The sequence below is a fragment of the Podarcis pityusensis genome (assembly GCF_964106645.2).
Source record: "Podarcis pityusensis genome assembly, chromosome: 17".
Classification (NCBI taxonomy): Eukaryota; Metazoa; Chordata; class Lepidosauria; order Squamata; family Lacertidae; genus Podarcis; species Podarcis pityusensis.
Genome location: NC_138042.1, coordinates 2,687,209 through 2,702,322, shown reverse-complemented (window position 1 = coordinate 2,702,322; position 15,114 = coordinate 2,687,209). Strand labels below are relative to the sequence as shown.

Genomic DNA, 15,114 nt, shown 5'->3' with positions numbered 1-15,114 from the left:
GAGGGCAGGTCCTTGTCACTGTGGCAACAGTGGCCCCTCCTGAGAGGTGATGCTCCTCTGTCAGAACTTCTGTTCTGCGTCCTTCTGCAGGTCTTCTGTCCTGGGCGGCATCTCCAGGGTGGGCTGGGAATGTCCCCCCCCCCATCTGAAACTCTGGAGAGCTGCTGCCAGTCAGTGCAGGCTACTTGAAGAAGGATATTGAGCAGCTGGAAGGTGAGCAGAGGAGGATGACCAGGATGATGAAGGGTCTGGAAACCAAGCCTGATGAGGAATGGTTGAGGCAGTTGGGTATGTTTAGCCTGGAGAAGAAGAGACTGAGAGGAGAGAGGAGAGCCATCTTCCAATATCTGTGGGCTGCAAGAGGGAGTGGGCTGCTGCTCCAGAGGGGAGGGAAGGAGAGGAGATTCAGACTAAACATTAGGAAGAACGTTCTGATGGTAAGACTCTCTGGGATGGTGGTGGACTCTCCTTCCTTGGAGGCTTTTAAGCAGAGGTTGGATGCCAATCTGCAAGGGATTCAGCTGCAATTTGGGGAGCACATAGCACTGGCCTGCTTTACAGGGTTGTTGTAACCACACAGGGCTGCTGAGCATCTGAAAGTGCCTGACAAATGTTGAGCCTTCCATTTCATTGTGAGGAACAGCTGCAGCGCATCAGGAGGCGTCCCTCAACTTTTGTTTCTTCTCTCTCCTGCAGCCAAAGGGGCCGGGCTGGATTACCAAATAGGCAGAGTAGGCACTGGCCTATGGGCCCCACACTTTTTAGGGGTCCCACGACAATGGATCAAAATAATATTTTGATCTTGAAAGAAAATGACAATCAAGCTTTCTTAGTTCAATGTTATTCCAGTGTGCGCATGAGGCCTGCCCCCTGACCATATTTTGACTGCCAAGGGGCCTCCACAGGGTTTAATTCAGCACTGCCCTGTGAACGGCCCAGTATACCAAAAGGTGCATCTCCACCCCCATTGTTCAGCCCGGACACTGAGATCCAGCTCCAAGGGCCTTTTGGCGGTTCCTTCCCTGAGAGAAGCGAGGTTACAGGGAACCAGGTAGAGGGCCTTCTCGGTGGTGGCAACTGCCCTGTGGAACGCCCTCCCATCAGATGTCAAGGAAATAAACAACTCTCCGATTTTTAGAAGACATCTGAAGGCAGAGGAGTAGGAAGGGGAGTAGATGGGTGCAGAACGCCACAGGTGTTTCGTGAGCCCAATTTTTTTAAACAAAAACCTTCATATTTTTGTCATTTTGTCACCCCCCTCAGTGATGACACCCGGGGTGACCCACACACCCCGCACCCCCTTCCTCCACCACTGGCTCTTCTTGTGTTCTAATTAAGCTCTTTAAGAGTGGGTGCATATCTGCACTGGTGCTTGTTTTTTGCAGTTGTACTCACACAGCACCTCAGCTTCCTGCAGTCCACATCAATAGTGGGCTGCAAATGAGTGAAATTAAGTAAAAAGATTAATTCATAATAAATTCTCATCATGAAAAACAGGTTTTAAGTGCTTATGCTCACAATGTTAAGTAAATAAATCAGAAAATAACACTTGCAACTGTAAGTATCTTATATTTCCTTCTTTTAATAATTTCAATTTGGGGGTGACAATAAATTTTATGCACTGGGTACCACCTCACCGTGCTACGCCACTGGGGACAGAGGGGTCTTTTCCCATTTATGAAGGAAGTGTCCCAAGGGTCACAATTTGGGAACACCATTTATTTATTATAGATTGGACAACCATATATAGATAAATATCTAATATACTAAAATGTTCTGTCTGCATATCTCCACCGCTCTCTTCATTAAACCTATGGACAGGCGCATGTCAAAGTTTTGGTCAAAATAACTTTTGACTTGGATGCTGGCTGCAGGCTGATCACCACTGCATAGAAAGGGAAAACGTTACAGAATTTGCAAATATCGCAACAGTACCAAAATATGTGGACTATTGCAGAAAAAACGACACATAAGTTGCAGTTCTCCAAGGGCTGAATTCTACATGGTGGGATTTTATTATTTATACTTTGAATACAGACTTCATTGTCTGCACCATTATGTGAAATTTCGCTATATCGAAGGACTTCTGTACTCTAAATGTTAAATTATGTTGGAGCTGTGGGTCTTGTTCTGCTACTATACAGTTACTTATGCTGTATACCTTTCTGTTTCCCAAGGAAAGGATTTTTGCAACCCATTTTCTGAGAACCTTGTCAACACTTTCGTTTCTATTCTTCTGGGATACTTTTTGTTTCTGTTTCCCAGAAGTTCCTGGAGGGCAGCCTTAGTCATGGAGAGGGACTGAAAAGAGGGTAAAGGAAAGTGAAGAAAAGAGGATCTAAAGTTGAGCTCTATGTAGCTGAGGAAGTGGAACCCTTTGGCAGTTTCTGATCATGAAAAGGCACCACCATTCGTTTGTTCACACATTACCTTTGTATTTCTTGGGTTTCCAAATCTTCAAATGTTAGCAGCAGCATTCAGCGGAGCTGCCTGATGACTCTGGAAGGCTCCTCTCCAGAAAACGCTGTCTGGCAGCCATTGGTCTCAGAGATCACTCTAAACCTCTTGTTGACTAGCTGGATGTGCGTGTGCACAGGCATGCACACACACAAATAATTACATTTAGGACACCCATAGTTCTTTATTGGAATTGATTCCTATATTATTGCTGATGCGAAGAGTTTCTGAGTTTTATCCAAGTTTAATGACTCAAAAAAGAGGAAAGGGAAGGCTCTTGTGTGTAGTGTAGAAGCAAATGCGGCATTTAATATAATCATAGAATTGTAGAGTTGGAAAAGACCTCCAAGCACCATCTAGTTCAACCCCCTTGCAATGCAGAAATCTCAACTAAAGCATCCATGACAGACGGCCATCCAACTCCATGTGACAGCCCTTTAGATAGTGGAAGATGGCTATCATATTGCCTCTCAGTTTCCTCTTGCCCAGGCTAAACATATCCAACTCCCTCAACCATTCCTCATAAGGCTTGGTTTCTAGACCCTTGAAGTAGTCTGGCAGGAAAAGAGCCTGAAGCCTGAATTTTAAAAGGGAGACAGTAGAATTTGAGGTACTAGCAGAGTTACATGTAAACTTTAATACACTAGATCTAGGGTGCTTTAACATACCCCTCCCCAGGAACAATTAGAGCTATCAAAATCTTTAGACATTCCTCTGACTAATAAGAGCCTTAGATCACCAGAAATCCTAAAAAGTCTCTAATAATGAATTACAGAATATTGTGTGTGTTGTTGCTGGGGGGTTTTCGGGGGGGAGGGATGATAAGCAATCTTAAAAGATGGGGGGATGCAATTATATTTATCTAGCAGAATTTCAACAATTAAAATGATGGATGTTGCAAAATTTACTTCTCTGTTTTACACATTGCCAATGGAGGCTCTGCTTTATATACTCCAGTGATGGCAAAAAAGAAAGGATAGGGTATTTTCAAAATAAAAGCCCTGGGACAGCCAGATATTTTTGATACAAGGACAGTGGTACTGGTGGCTGGGCCATACCATATATTAAAAATTACTATGAGGCTTGATGTATCTTTTCAAGGAGGAAAATGGTGGGCAACACATCCAGATAGAATACCACTTCCTGAATTGACCCTGGGAACTCAGCCAGCCAGAACTTACCCAGTCCTTGTTCCACTGGAAAGCCAGAGGAAGGCCTGGGTTGTGATTTGTATACTTCTACTGCAGAGCGCCATCCCCCTGCCTGCTTGTGGCTGTTGTTCATGCTGGGAAAAGCCAAGGGGACTCGCAGCTTGAGTTCCTGCCCAGTGAGGAGTGTGGCATCATCTGACATCTGGACCCAGCACTTTGCTTGATGTTTGAGGTTGCTTGTCTGCCATCTCCCCTGACCTTGGGGGAAGCATCCCTGGTGGGTATTGGGGTCCCCTGGTCTTTGGACACAGATTCCTCCTCCTCCACCGATTCTGGACCAGGCTCGGTCCTGACAAAAAGGTTTTACAATGCTTCTGGGAAATGCTCAGCTTAAGACCAAGAGGCTTTCGTTTTAATAACTGTGGTGGATCAAATACTGAGGACGTGTGTTTTTCTCATACAAACCTTGGGCGCTGGAGGCCTTGTCAAGGGTTGCTCATTTAGAGGGGCACAGAGAAGAAGACAATCTCTTGGATATGAAGAGAAATGGCTTCTGTGACTCAGAGCAGAGGTGGGGGACCTGTGGGGGACAGTTGTTGGACTCCAATTCCTCATCATCCCTCACCACTGACCATACTCCCTGGCACTTTTAGTGTTAATGGGCCACACCTGGGGGAATGTTGGTTGCTCCAAAAAAATGGGATGCTATCCTCAGGGCTACACATCTGGTGCACAAGATTTAGGTACCAGGTAAGATTTTTCCTGTTGTCTTTGTCCATGGAGTTTTCTTGGCAGGGATACTGGAGTGGCTTGCCGGTTCCTGCTCCAGGTGAATCACGTTTGGTCAAAACTCTCCACTATGACCTGTCCATCTTGGGTGCCCTGCTTGGCATAGTTCATAGCTTCTCTGAGTTATTCAAGCCCCTTCGCCACGGCAAGGCAGTGATCCATGAAGGGGATCCTCAACTGATTGGTTCAAAATTGGGAAAGGAGTACGACAAGGCTGTATATTGTCTCCCTGCTTATTTAACTTATATGCAGAATTCATCATGTGAAAGGCTGGGCTGGATGAATCCCTAGCCGGAATTAAGATTGCCGGAAGAAATATCAACAACCTCAGATATGCAGATGACACGACCTTGATGGCAGAAAGTGAGGAGGAATTAAAGAACCTTTTAATGAGGGTGAAAGAGGAGAGCACAAAATATGGTTTGAAGCTCAACATCAAAAAAACCACGAAGATCATGGCCACTGGGCCCATCACCTCCTGACAAAGGTCCGTATAGTAAAAGCTCTGGTTTTCCCAGTAGTGATGTATGGAAGTGAGAGCTGGACCATAAAGAAGGCTGATAGCGGAAGAATGGATGCTTTTGAATTCTGGTGCTGGAGGAGACTCTTGAGACTCCCATGGACTTCAAGAAGATCAAACCTCTCCATTCTGAAAGAAATCAGCCCTGAGTGCTCACTGGAAGGACAGATCCTGAAGCTGAGACTCCAATACTTTGGCCACCTCATGAGAAGAAAAGACTCCCTGGAAAAGACCCTGATGTTGGGAAAGAGGAAGGGCACAAGGAGAAGGGGACGACAGAGGATGAGATGGTGGGACAGTGTTCACGAAGAGACCAGCATGAGTTTGACCAAACTGCGGGAGGCAGTGGAAGACAGGAGTGCCTGGCGTGCTCTGGTCCAGGGGGTCACGAAGAGTCGGACACGACTAAACGACTAAAAAACAACAGCAAGATTTTTCCTATTCATCTGGTAATTTTATTTATTTTAGTTTCTTCTTCTTCTTCTTCTTTCTTCTTCTTCTTCTTCTTCTTCTTCTAATTCTTCTTCCCCGCCATTCACCCTGAGGTCCCAGGGCAGGTTACAACAATGTTAAACACAACATTAGCAACAATTTAAAACAACATTAAATCTCAAAACAAGGGTGCCTCCTAAATATATATATATATCTCAAGTCAATGATCAAACGCCAAGGTAAAAGGTTCTACTGTTTCAGGTCTGAGTGCTGCTGCTGCTGTTAAATGTAAACCACTTTGAAAATTTTTGCTTAAAAACCCCTCAGGGGAAAAGAAAGTAAGTCAGGGGCATAAGTAAGTAAGTAAGTAAGCAAGTAAGCAAGCAAGTAATGATCAATCCCGGATTCTGTAACTCATCTGCCCATTTTAGGGACTCTAGATAAGCGGCTCTTTTACACAAGTGCCCTCTAGGGCAAAGAGAGATTTGCATCCAATCGAATAGCTCCCGTCCCTTCTCACCTTAACTGATGGATGCGCTTTCCAGGTCCCTGCCGGGTGGAGCTGCCACTTTTGCCCCCCCCCCCCCCCGCGCCGTCTTTTGTTTCTGTTCTTCACTTTCGTTTCTATTCTTCGGGGATGCTTTTTGTTTCTGTTTCCCAGAGGTTCCTGGAGGGCAGCCTTAGTCATGGAGAGGGACTAAAAAGAAGGTAAAAGAAAGTGAAGAAAAAATGATCTAAAGTTGAGCTTTGTGTAGCTGAGGAAGTGGAACCCTTTGTCAAAATTACAAAGTGAATAAATACAACCTAAAAAGAAGACCATCTCTAAAATGTACAATTTGCAGTTAGAGTGGGAACTGAAGGATGAAACAACCAAAGAAGTAATGATAAAGTGGGCAAAGGATTTTGGTCATACAATCCAACTGGAAAATTAGGAAAGGTTGTGGAAGGTGGATATCAATTTCACAGCCTGTTATATGATAAAAGAGAACATGATGAAAATGTTTTACCGCTGGTACCTCACTCCGGGAAAATTGGCTAAGATTTACAAAAAGCAGTCAAACTTATGCTGGAGATGTAAGAGGGAACCTTTTATCACACATGGTGGGGATGTAAAATTGTAAGGAAATTTTGGAAAGAGGTATATGAGGAGCTGAAAAAATTATTCAAGATTTCATCTGCCAAAAAGCCAGAGGCTTTTTTGTTAGGCCCAATATCTAATGACATTCCCAGAGATAAGAAAAATGTATTCCTTTACGCAACAGCAGCAGCCAGAATACTGATTGCAAAGAACTGGAAGGGGGAGGAAATGTGCAGGGGTAAGCAAGGAAATAATAAAAGTATCAGCTGAACAATAATTAAATTATAATAACACAACAAGACGGAAGAAGTTAAAAAAAAATTGAGATCACACATGGGTGGAGGGGAACGGGGGTATAGGGGAATCTGAAATATTATAATATAAAAGCTTTAATATAAAATTTCTAACTGTGTTGTATTTGTATACAGCAAAGAGAAGTTTAGAGTAATTAGGTATATTTAAATTTACTTAATTATGTAATAGGTTTACGTTAGAAAATGAATATGGATGTTGAATTTGATGTTTGTAATTTTTATTTTTTCGGTTTTGGAAATAAAAAAAAGAAAAGAAATAAAAAATAAAAATAAAAATATATCTCTCAAGTCAATTGTCAAACGCTAAGGTAAAAGGTTCTACTGATTCAGGTCTGAGCGCATGGCTGCTGCTGCTGCTATTGCTGTTGTTAAATGTAAACCACTTAAAAACCCCTCGGGGAAAAGAAGGGGCATAAATCAATCAATCTGTAATGATGATAATGATAATCAATCCCGGATTCCGCGACTCATCTGTCCATCTTAGGGACTCTAGATGAGCGGCTCTTTTACGCAAGCGCCCTCTTGCATCCAGAGGGGGTTGCATCCAGTCCCTTCGCTGCTGAGCTGATGGATGCGCTTTCCCGGTCCCGGCCGGGCGGAGCTGCCGCTTTGGCCCCCCCCCCCCGCGCCGTCACGTCGGGAGGCGGGCTGGCGGGCTGGCCGGGCTTGCCCCAGCATGTTGCTTTCGGTTTCCCCGCAGTCGGCCTTAAAAAGCCTGCCGCGCGCCGCCCAGAGTCCTCGCTGCGTTTGTTGGGGGAGTCGGGGAGCCGTAGATCATCCGGTGAGTTTTACTTGGCCAACTGGGGGGGGGACCCCGGGAGTTGTCGTCTTCTTCTTCTTCTTCTGTCCTCCAGTGCGCAAGGGGGGGTGGAGGAAATGAGCTGCGGAGAGGGAAATCGCAAGGGTCGGTTCTTCGGTTTTTTAAACCCTGGGAGGAGTGCGGTTTGCCACCCGGTTTTGTTTTGCTTTTCCCCCTCTGGAAGCGCGTCCCAATGATTTCCTGCTCTTGCTCCCGAGTTTGTCGGTGTGCATTGGGGGTGATAGCATGTAAATTGCTTTCCTGGACCGAAGCCCGTCAGGTTGAGCCTTCCTGCTCTCCGGTGGCGCTCTCTGGCTGTGGGCGCTCACAAAGTAGAGCCGGAGAGTGAGGACCTTCGCCTGTTCTTGGTCCCGCTACTTCGCACAGTATTCAAAGGTCGTCTGCCCCAGACCAGGGCGCTCCATTTGGCTCGCATAGCTGTTGATCCTGAAACCCCTGTCAGCCAACTTAATTGTATGTTTTAGACTTTGAGATTCATGAAATTGTATACTTGTTATCAATGTATGTTGCCTTGGAAATGTTACTGTCTTGGAAGGTCACTTAGAAACAGCTTAAACCAAAAGATAAATAGATTGAATAGTGTATCCAACATAAAGCCATACTGTACCATTGACATTAAAGGACATGATTAGTGCTGGCCCATTAATTTCAATGGGTCTTCTCAAAGCAAACATTGGATACAACCCAGTAAGTTTTGCTAATAGGAGAGGAAAATACATATTGCCCCACAATGCAGTTTTAGCAGTTTGTTGTGTCTCTAGGCTCATCCTCTCCTGTTGTCGTCTTCTGCTTATTTTTTTTAAGCACCAGCCACTTGTCTTCTGGAACACGCTGCACTCCCTTCATCACTGGGTTGTCCTTTTGAGTTAACTCTCTAGTTCTGTGATGTTGTGTGTGCATGTGACAAGAAGAGCATTCTACATGTTTCCATGCTACATTCACACACTATGCCTCCTGCTGTTTCATTCTTGCATGCCTTTTGAACTAGGATTGAATGGAGCTTTTTTCCATTGCCAGATGATGAGAACAACACTTTTCAGAGAGCTTTTCACTGTGACTCCAGAAACCTTTTATGGGCAGTGGATTTGGACCCTATTGGATCTGATGTGAAATTATAGATTGCTGAGAGAGAGAAGTCTGCGGTCCAGGGCTCCTGTCCATCGCTCCGGGAGTGGGCATAGCCAGGGGGGCAGGGGCCGCTCCCGATCAAAATGACAAAAATCATTTTAAAGCATTGAAAGTACTCAGTTAACTGAGGTTGTGCCCCCCCACCAAAGTCTGCCCCTTTTGGGGGGATATTTTTACCCATGATTTCCCCAAAACAACTCAACTCTTGAGAGGGAGGGGGGCAGCTGTCCCCCTGCCTCACCTTGGCTGTGCTCATGCCTCAGTCTGATTTTGTGACTGGGGTGGCCAGAGGTAGTATGCAGAGGGACATTCTTCTTCATCCCATTGTCAATCCTTTTTGGTGTATTTAAAAGTTTATCCATAGTGACAGAATGCCCCACAGAGAGTGTCAACATACCAAGGATTTGCTCCTTCAAATGGCACCTTGAACCAATTGCTGCCTGGGAGGCAAATGCCAGCTTCAGCCTCCCTGGCCCCTCTTTGCTGCTCCTCTTCCTGCACCAGGTGTACTGCTGCCTGTCGAGAAGCCAGGAGGTGGAGCGGCTAGTCGTGCCCTGGAGAGCAATTGTAAGAACTCTGCTGCATTTGCAGCTGTTTCCAGGGAGAAACCTCTGGTGTGGAGAGTTGTTTTGTGGTGGGAGTACAAATGCAATTTGTGCTCAGTTCGTGGTGTATCTGGGTTGTTGCTGTTTTATATTTTTATTGACGATTTATTCTATTGTACTTTTGTATTTAGGCTGTAATTTCTCCTTTACCAGTCTGTTCACTGCTGGTGTGGGGGACTGATGAATTGTGCATGGAAGTGTTGTGCATGCAAGCCTGGGTGGAGCTGTTACCTCTGGTGAAGAGACGAGCGACTTCTGAAGTTTGGCAGTGCAGCTGAGACTGCTGTGGCATTTGTGTGAGCTGAAGCTCTGTCTCTCCACATGTAGGGGAGAACTGCGCTCATGTTACTGCTTTTCCTTATGGCCTGGGGGTGTGGATTTAATCCCTGCTTGCGTATATAAAGATTCTAATGTTCTTTTCCTCTGTGCCAGCCAGCCATGGCAGCTCTGCAGGACTTCCAGACATTTGTCTTCCTCGATCTTGAAACCACCGGCTTGCCCCATGACCAGCCTCGCTTGGCTGAGCTCTGCCTCTTTGCTGTGCACCGCCGTTCACTCCAGTGCTCTCCGCTGCCGGGCACCCCCCAGCTACCCCGCATCATAGACAAGCTCACTCTCTGCGTTGATCCCCAAAAGCCCTTCACCCGTGAAGCAGAGAGGATTACTGGGCTGAGCAACCAAAACCTGAAGGAGAATCGCAAAGCAGATTTCAACAGCGGTGTGGTGGATATACTAAAAGGGTTTCTGTGCCGGCAAATGGGCCCAGTCTGCTTGGTGGCTCACAATGGCCTTGGCTTTGACTTCCCCCTGCTTTGTGCAGAGCTGTGGCGAGTGGGCACTGACCTGCCCCCGAGCACCGGCTGCCTGGACACACTGCCAGCCTTGAAGGAGCTGGAAAGATCTCCTGGCATGAGCTACCAGCTTGGGGCACTGTTTCGACATTTCTATGGATGTGAGCCTGTTAGGGCCCACTCAGCTGAAGGTGATGTGGCCACTCTTCTGCTAGTGTTTCTTGCCAAAGCCCCTGAGCTAATGACATGGGCAGCTCGTAATGCGCAGAGCTGGGGGGCGATTCCGCCTATGCACCTCCTAAGCAGAAGCAGGAACTGATAGCAAGAAAGATGACATGACCTCTTTCCCCACAAGTGCACATCCACACAGATCAAACCTTGAAGTGTCCTCCTGTACAGGGCTACTTCCTGTGTGCAGTGGAAATGTGGAAGACATTTGTACTGTGAGAAGTTAGTGGTGTACGGCAAGGACTCTTCTTGTGCCCAGACCTTGGTTTGGGGTGTGTGCCTGCAGCATTTCTAATCTTGTATTGGACACCTGTTGATAAAGTGGCTAATTTCTTATCTATCACTTGGCTCTGGGTGGGGTTTCAAGGTCAGCTGCCTGTTAAAGGAGCACTGGGATCCCATACAGTCTCTGAGAATGTTTGTTTGTGAGAGATAACAGGGGCTTGGAAAGAACCACGGCATAGTGAAGACCCTGCATCCCAGCCCCTATAGGAGTCCATCCACTGCTGTTCTGAGGGGTTCCTAGGGTCTGAAGGAGCCATAAGTATTGCTTATTCTGTCTGTAATCCAGCTAGGATAAACACCTCCTATCCTTCACTCATGGGTTTGGTCACTGCATTTGGAGCCAGTAAAAGAACCAGTCCTGTTGGCAACACGCTGCAATGACCAGCCTCAGAAGGCCAGGCAGATGCAGCAGTTGGAGTGTTTGGCTTGGAATTGTGGGGCTCAGTGTCACATCTCCACCATAAATCTCAATGGGTAACTTTGGGCAAGGCACTACCTCTCATGTCTGATGGGCTCAGTTTTTAAAAGGTGAAACCAGTGTTGCCTAAAAACAAGTTTTAGCTACATTTTAGTAGGTTATTGAAATTACTTTTGTAACTGCTTTGAAATAGCTTAGGGGTTTAGAGAAGCCGTCCTGGTTTCTGATTTGATCCCAGAACGTCCTGCTTTTTCTTAGGATGTCCCTGTTTTCATTGGAGAAATGTTGGAGCGTATGGCAAAGGAGTGTTATAAGGATGAAAGGTACTTGCTTCCCTGTTTCAGATAGAGGGAGTCCCCAGGACACATTCTTCCCACTCCAGACATGTTCTATTGCGGGGGGTGGGGGGTGGCTAACCTTTGGACTCCATACTTTCCATCCAGCATGGCCAACAGGGATGATAGAAATTTGTGGTCCAGCAACATTGGGGTTTCCTGTCCCTGGTCTAAAGGTACTTTGATGCAGCCACGTTGCTAACATTAGGCATGCTTGGGGTCTGATCAGTGCCTGGGTGGGCTACTGCTTGGAAGCCCCATGTCTGATGCTCTGAACTCTGAGGCTGTAGTCCCATACACACAGTTCTATGGGGTTTTCTGAGCAGACATGCCTCAGATTGCACTGCCAAGGAAACAAAGGGTATGAATGTGATAAAACGAATTAACAAGAATAATTTATCCAAACTTTTTTGTAGGGGAATTCATTTTTATTTGGGGGAGGGGGGATAAGGCACAACCTTCTCCCATATGTCCACAGTGGTACCTCCGCTTATGAACTTAATTTGTTCTGGAGGTCCGTTCGTAACCATTCATAACCCAAGGTGTGCTTTCGCTAATGGGGCCTCCTGCTGCTGCTGCGCCCCCAGAGCATGACTTCCATTCGCATCCTGGGGCAAAGTTCACAACCGGGAGCATCTACTTCCAGGTTAGCGAAGTTCATAACCCGAAGCATTCGTAAGGAGGACGGTATGTAACCCAAGGTTCCACTGTATTTACTGAAGTAAAAAGTCTATTCACTAAATTTGGTGAAAAGGTGATAGGGAAAATTATTTTTGAAATGTGCATGTATGGCTATCTTTCTACAACTCTACATTATAAACAATTGTGAGGTTTTTGCATTGTCCCTTCTTACCTACAGAAAGACAACAGATGCCAAGGATTTTTTTTCTTCCTGAGGTTATATGGAAGTAGGGTATAATTTAGGTGTCCCATCATTAATCATTGTATAAAGCAGCTATTTAAGTATTACGATTAATTAAAACATTCAGAACATACCAAGTTACATATGAATTGCCATAATGAACTTATGTCTCATGACAGTAATCATACTTAGCATTTTAGAGTGTTAATTTCCCAAATACATTGTTAATCACTGTCCTCTGTAAAGTTGCTCTCTATTATTATCAATGCACACCAGTGCTTTATGGGGCTGAAATTTGATGAACTGGTGTCAAATCTGAACGAGAAGTCCTACAAAAGAAATTTATGAGGCAGGTATTGGGGCTTCCTCCTGGGACTCTGTTGGCTCATCCGAGAGCTGAGTTGGGTCTCCCCTCAATAGCAGCCAGAATTGATCTAGCCTATCTTAGCTACTGGCATAGACTTTGAGGACCATATTCTCACCAAGCTCAGCTGGTTGGAGCAGCTAAGGACAGGAGGTTTGGTACAAGCTTAGGGCTTGAAATCTCCAAGCGGGGAAATATTTATCCCTTAGCGAACTTAGAAATTGGATATTTGACCATGACGCCAAGCAAGCCAGAGCATTCACAATCGCTGCCTGTTATTCTGTTTGGGACCCTCAAATTAAGGACAACCATTCAAGGCCTCACAACCTTGGGATGCTGACTTCCCCACATAGGGCCTTTGCATTGGGCCTTTGTTGAGCTTCGGTTTCAGCAGATGCCCTCAGCATCCTTAGAGGGGAGATACCTTGGAATTCCTCAGATGGCATGGAAACGCATTTATGTAATCAGGTCGAGGATGTCTTGCTCCATTTGTTGATTTGCCCTTTATATACGGTGCCCAGAGAATTTTTATCTCCTATTTTTATTGGTTCTCAGATTGATACCCCCAGGAAGTGATAGTTAAACTCTACAAATTACTTATCTGTAGCCAAATTGCTCTGGCAGCTAAGAAGCTTTGCTTGTTATATTAATGCATTGTGATTTTAAATTTTGTGTTCTAAGCGTCTATGCTGTAGCCTTTTATAGACTTGTTTGTGATTTTAGAGGAATGCCTTGCTTTTGCCCTCTGTGTGTGAAGGCTTTGGCTATATACAATTAATTTAACTGAATGAATGCATCAAAAAAATATTAACAATGAATTGCAGAATATGGGTGGGGCAGACTGAAAGTGGCTTACCGCTGGCGATTGCAACCCTATACTCACTTACCTGGGAGTAAGTCTGTTGAACTCCTCAATGAACTTAGTTTTGCATAGACACCAATAGATTGTGCTGAGGTATGTTTTGAACTGGGGACTTCTTAGTTCACAGCTCAGTCTATTAGCTGCTATGCTCTCATCATTACCACCAGGTGCCTTCCATGTTCAGTTGCTGGTTGTCAGTATTGGCTGTTCAGGAGTATTTACGGGTGGCTATCTTCCTGCCTCAGTGCCTTATATTTGTCTCTATTGAATCATGCTTTGATTGGCCTGATCTGCTGCTGGAATAACTAAGACTTTTCAAGAAGTCATTTGTGCTGCTCACCATTGCAACATCTTATGGGCAGTGAATTACATAAATAATTGTGGGTTCCTCCTAGGATATACTTCCTGTTTATCCTGTAAGCCTGTTGCTTGTATATTTCATTAGTGGCCTGATTTCTTGTGTGTGCCTCTCATTTATTCTGTTGCAATGCCTAATAAAAGCTCTTTTTAAAATTGCTGTTAGTCTTCTACTTTATGTTTTGCAGTGTCAAATGCCAAGGCCAAAGGTGTACAACATTTAGTCAGTTAATCAGGTAGATTAAAGTAGTGCCTGACTGAGCAGATTTTTAAAAACTGTTTTTAATGCAGGTACTTACAAAATCTATCAGTCACAGATGGCATTTTCCTACTTCTCGTGCATTAGGGCAGTCTTTGATAACCATTAGCCCCAACCACCATAACCAGTAAGGAGGCATGATGGGAGATGTAGTCCCAAAAAATGTACCTAGAGGCCCATTTGTTCTCCATCCTAAATTAGTGCACTGGCAGTTAGTGCTTTATCAGCTCTGAATTTCCAGATTAAAATGGCAGGAGTGTCTGTCTGGCACCTCACATTCTGACTCAATGGATTTTAATGGGGGAGGGAGAGGTTTTTGAGTTGGGGGGGGGGAGGCAAGGCATATAATGCAGTCACATTTTCAGCCTGATTTCCTTCGCCCAACAAGCTTCATGTTTAAATACATGACTCTCACACTTGTGATACCAAGACAAAATTACCAAAAGAGTCAGTGTACAGCAGGTTTAGAGTGTTGGAATAGGCCTGGTGAGGACTTCCGGGTTAGCGCGATCGGCTAATGGCGGATTCCCTCCGAGCTCCGGAGGGAATCGGCTTGACAGGGGCTGGGTCTTGCCGTGCCGGCGACACGGGGACCCTCAAAAACCACGGGCATAGGAGCCCGTGGACATGGTGACTCGGCGGGCATCGTTAAGCGCCCTCCCGACTCGCGAAGGAGCCTTTTTAAAGGCTACGGAACGGGTGCCGGGGAGCGGCGTGGTGCTGTGAGTCTTCTGCTTCCCCTGCCGAGCGAAGCCGCATGCCATTTGTCGGAGAGCGCTGACTTCTTCCTATTAAAATTTGGACTTAAAATCAAGAACAACAACCCGTGAGTAATTGGGAAATTGGATTACAAATAATTTGATTATGAATTTGGCACGAGCGGGGGAGGTGAAAAAAAGGGAAGTCCGCCCCCCCCTTATTGTAAACAGTTTGAAGCAAGGAGCTGTCAACTAAGGTTGCGTGAAGAATTGGGGTAATTCGATAAAAGATATAAATTCCACAGATTTAAAGGACTAAGCTAATGTGCCGGAGGACAAAAGTTTAATTATTTGGACTAAG

The 15,114-nt window shown here is 45.4% G+C and overlaps 2 protein-coding genes across 6 annotated transcripts in view; both read left to right on the top strand.

Annotated features, from left to right (window-relative positions):
• Positions 1 to 15,114, top strand: part of CCDC22 (CCC complex scaffolding subunit CCDC22) — a 178,266-nt gene that overhangs the window by 5,826 nt on the left and 157,326 nt on the right. The window lies entirely within an intron of this gene.
• On the top strand, positions 71 to 13,956 carry TREX2 (three prime repair exonuclease 2). 5 transcript variants are annotated; one of them, XM_080987345.1, is made up of 3 exons: positions 199 to 213; positions 7,442 to 7,522; positions 9,731 to 13,956. In XM_080987345.1, exon 3 carries the CDS (start codon positions 9,733 to 9,735, stop codon positions 10,402 to 10,404), a length of 672 nt encoding a protein of 223 aa, XP_080843471.1. In that variant the 5' UTR covers positions 199 to 213; positions 7,442 to 7,522; positions 9,731 to 9,732; the 3' UTR covers positions 10,405 to 13,956. The 5 variants fall into 5 exon arrangements, with proteins under 5 accessions (XP_080843472.1, XP_080843473.1, XP_080843471.1 ...); XM_080987344.1 differs by having other exon boundaries at positions 9,727 to 13,956; XM_080987346.1 differs by lacking the exon at positions 7,442 to 7,522 and having other exon boundaries at positions 71 to 213; positions 9,727 to 13,956.

Excerpts from the sequence above, each read along its gene's own strand:
- TREX2 (XM_080987343.1), top strand. The coding sequence starts at position 7,418 with ATGTTGCTTTCGGTTTCCCCGCAGTCGGCCTTAAAAAGCCTGCCGCGC. Across the intron at positions 7,523-9,726 it reads GGGGAGCCGTAGATCATCCG|CCAGCCATGGCAGCTCTGCA; the intron begins GTGAGTTTTACT and ends CCTCTGTGCCAG.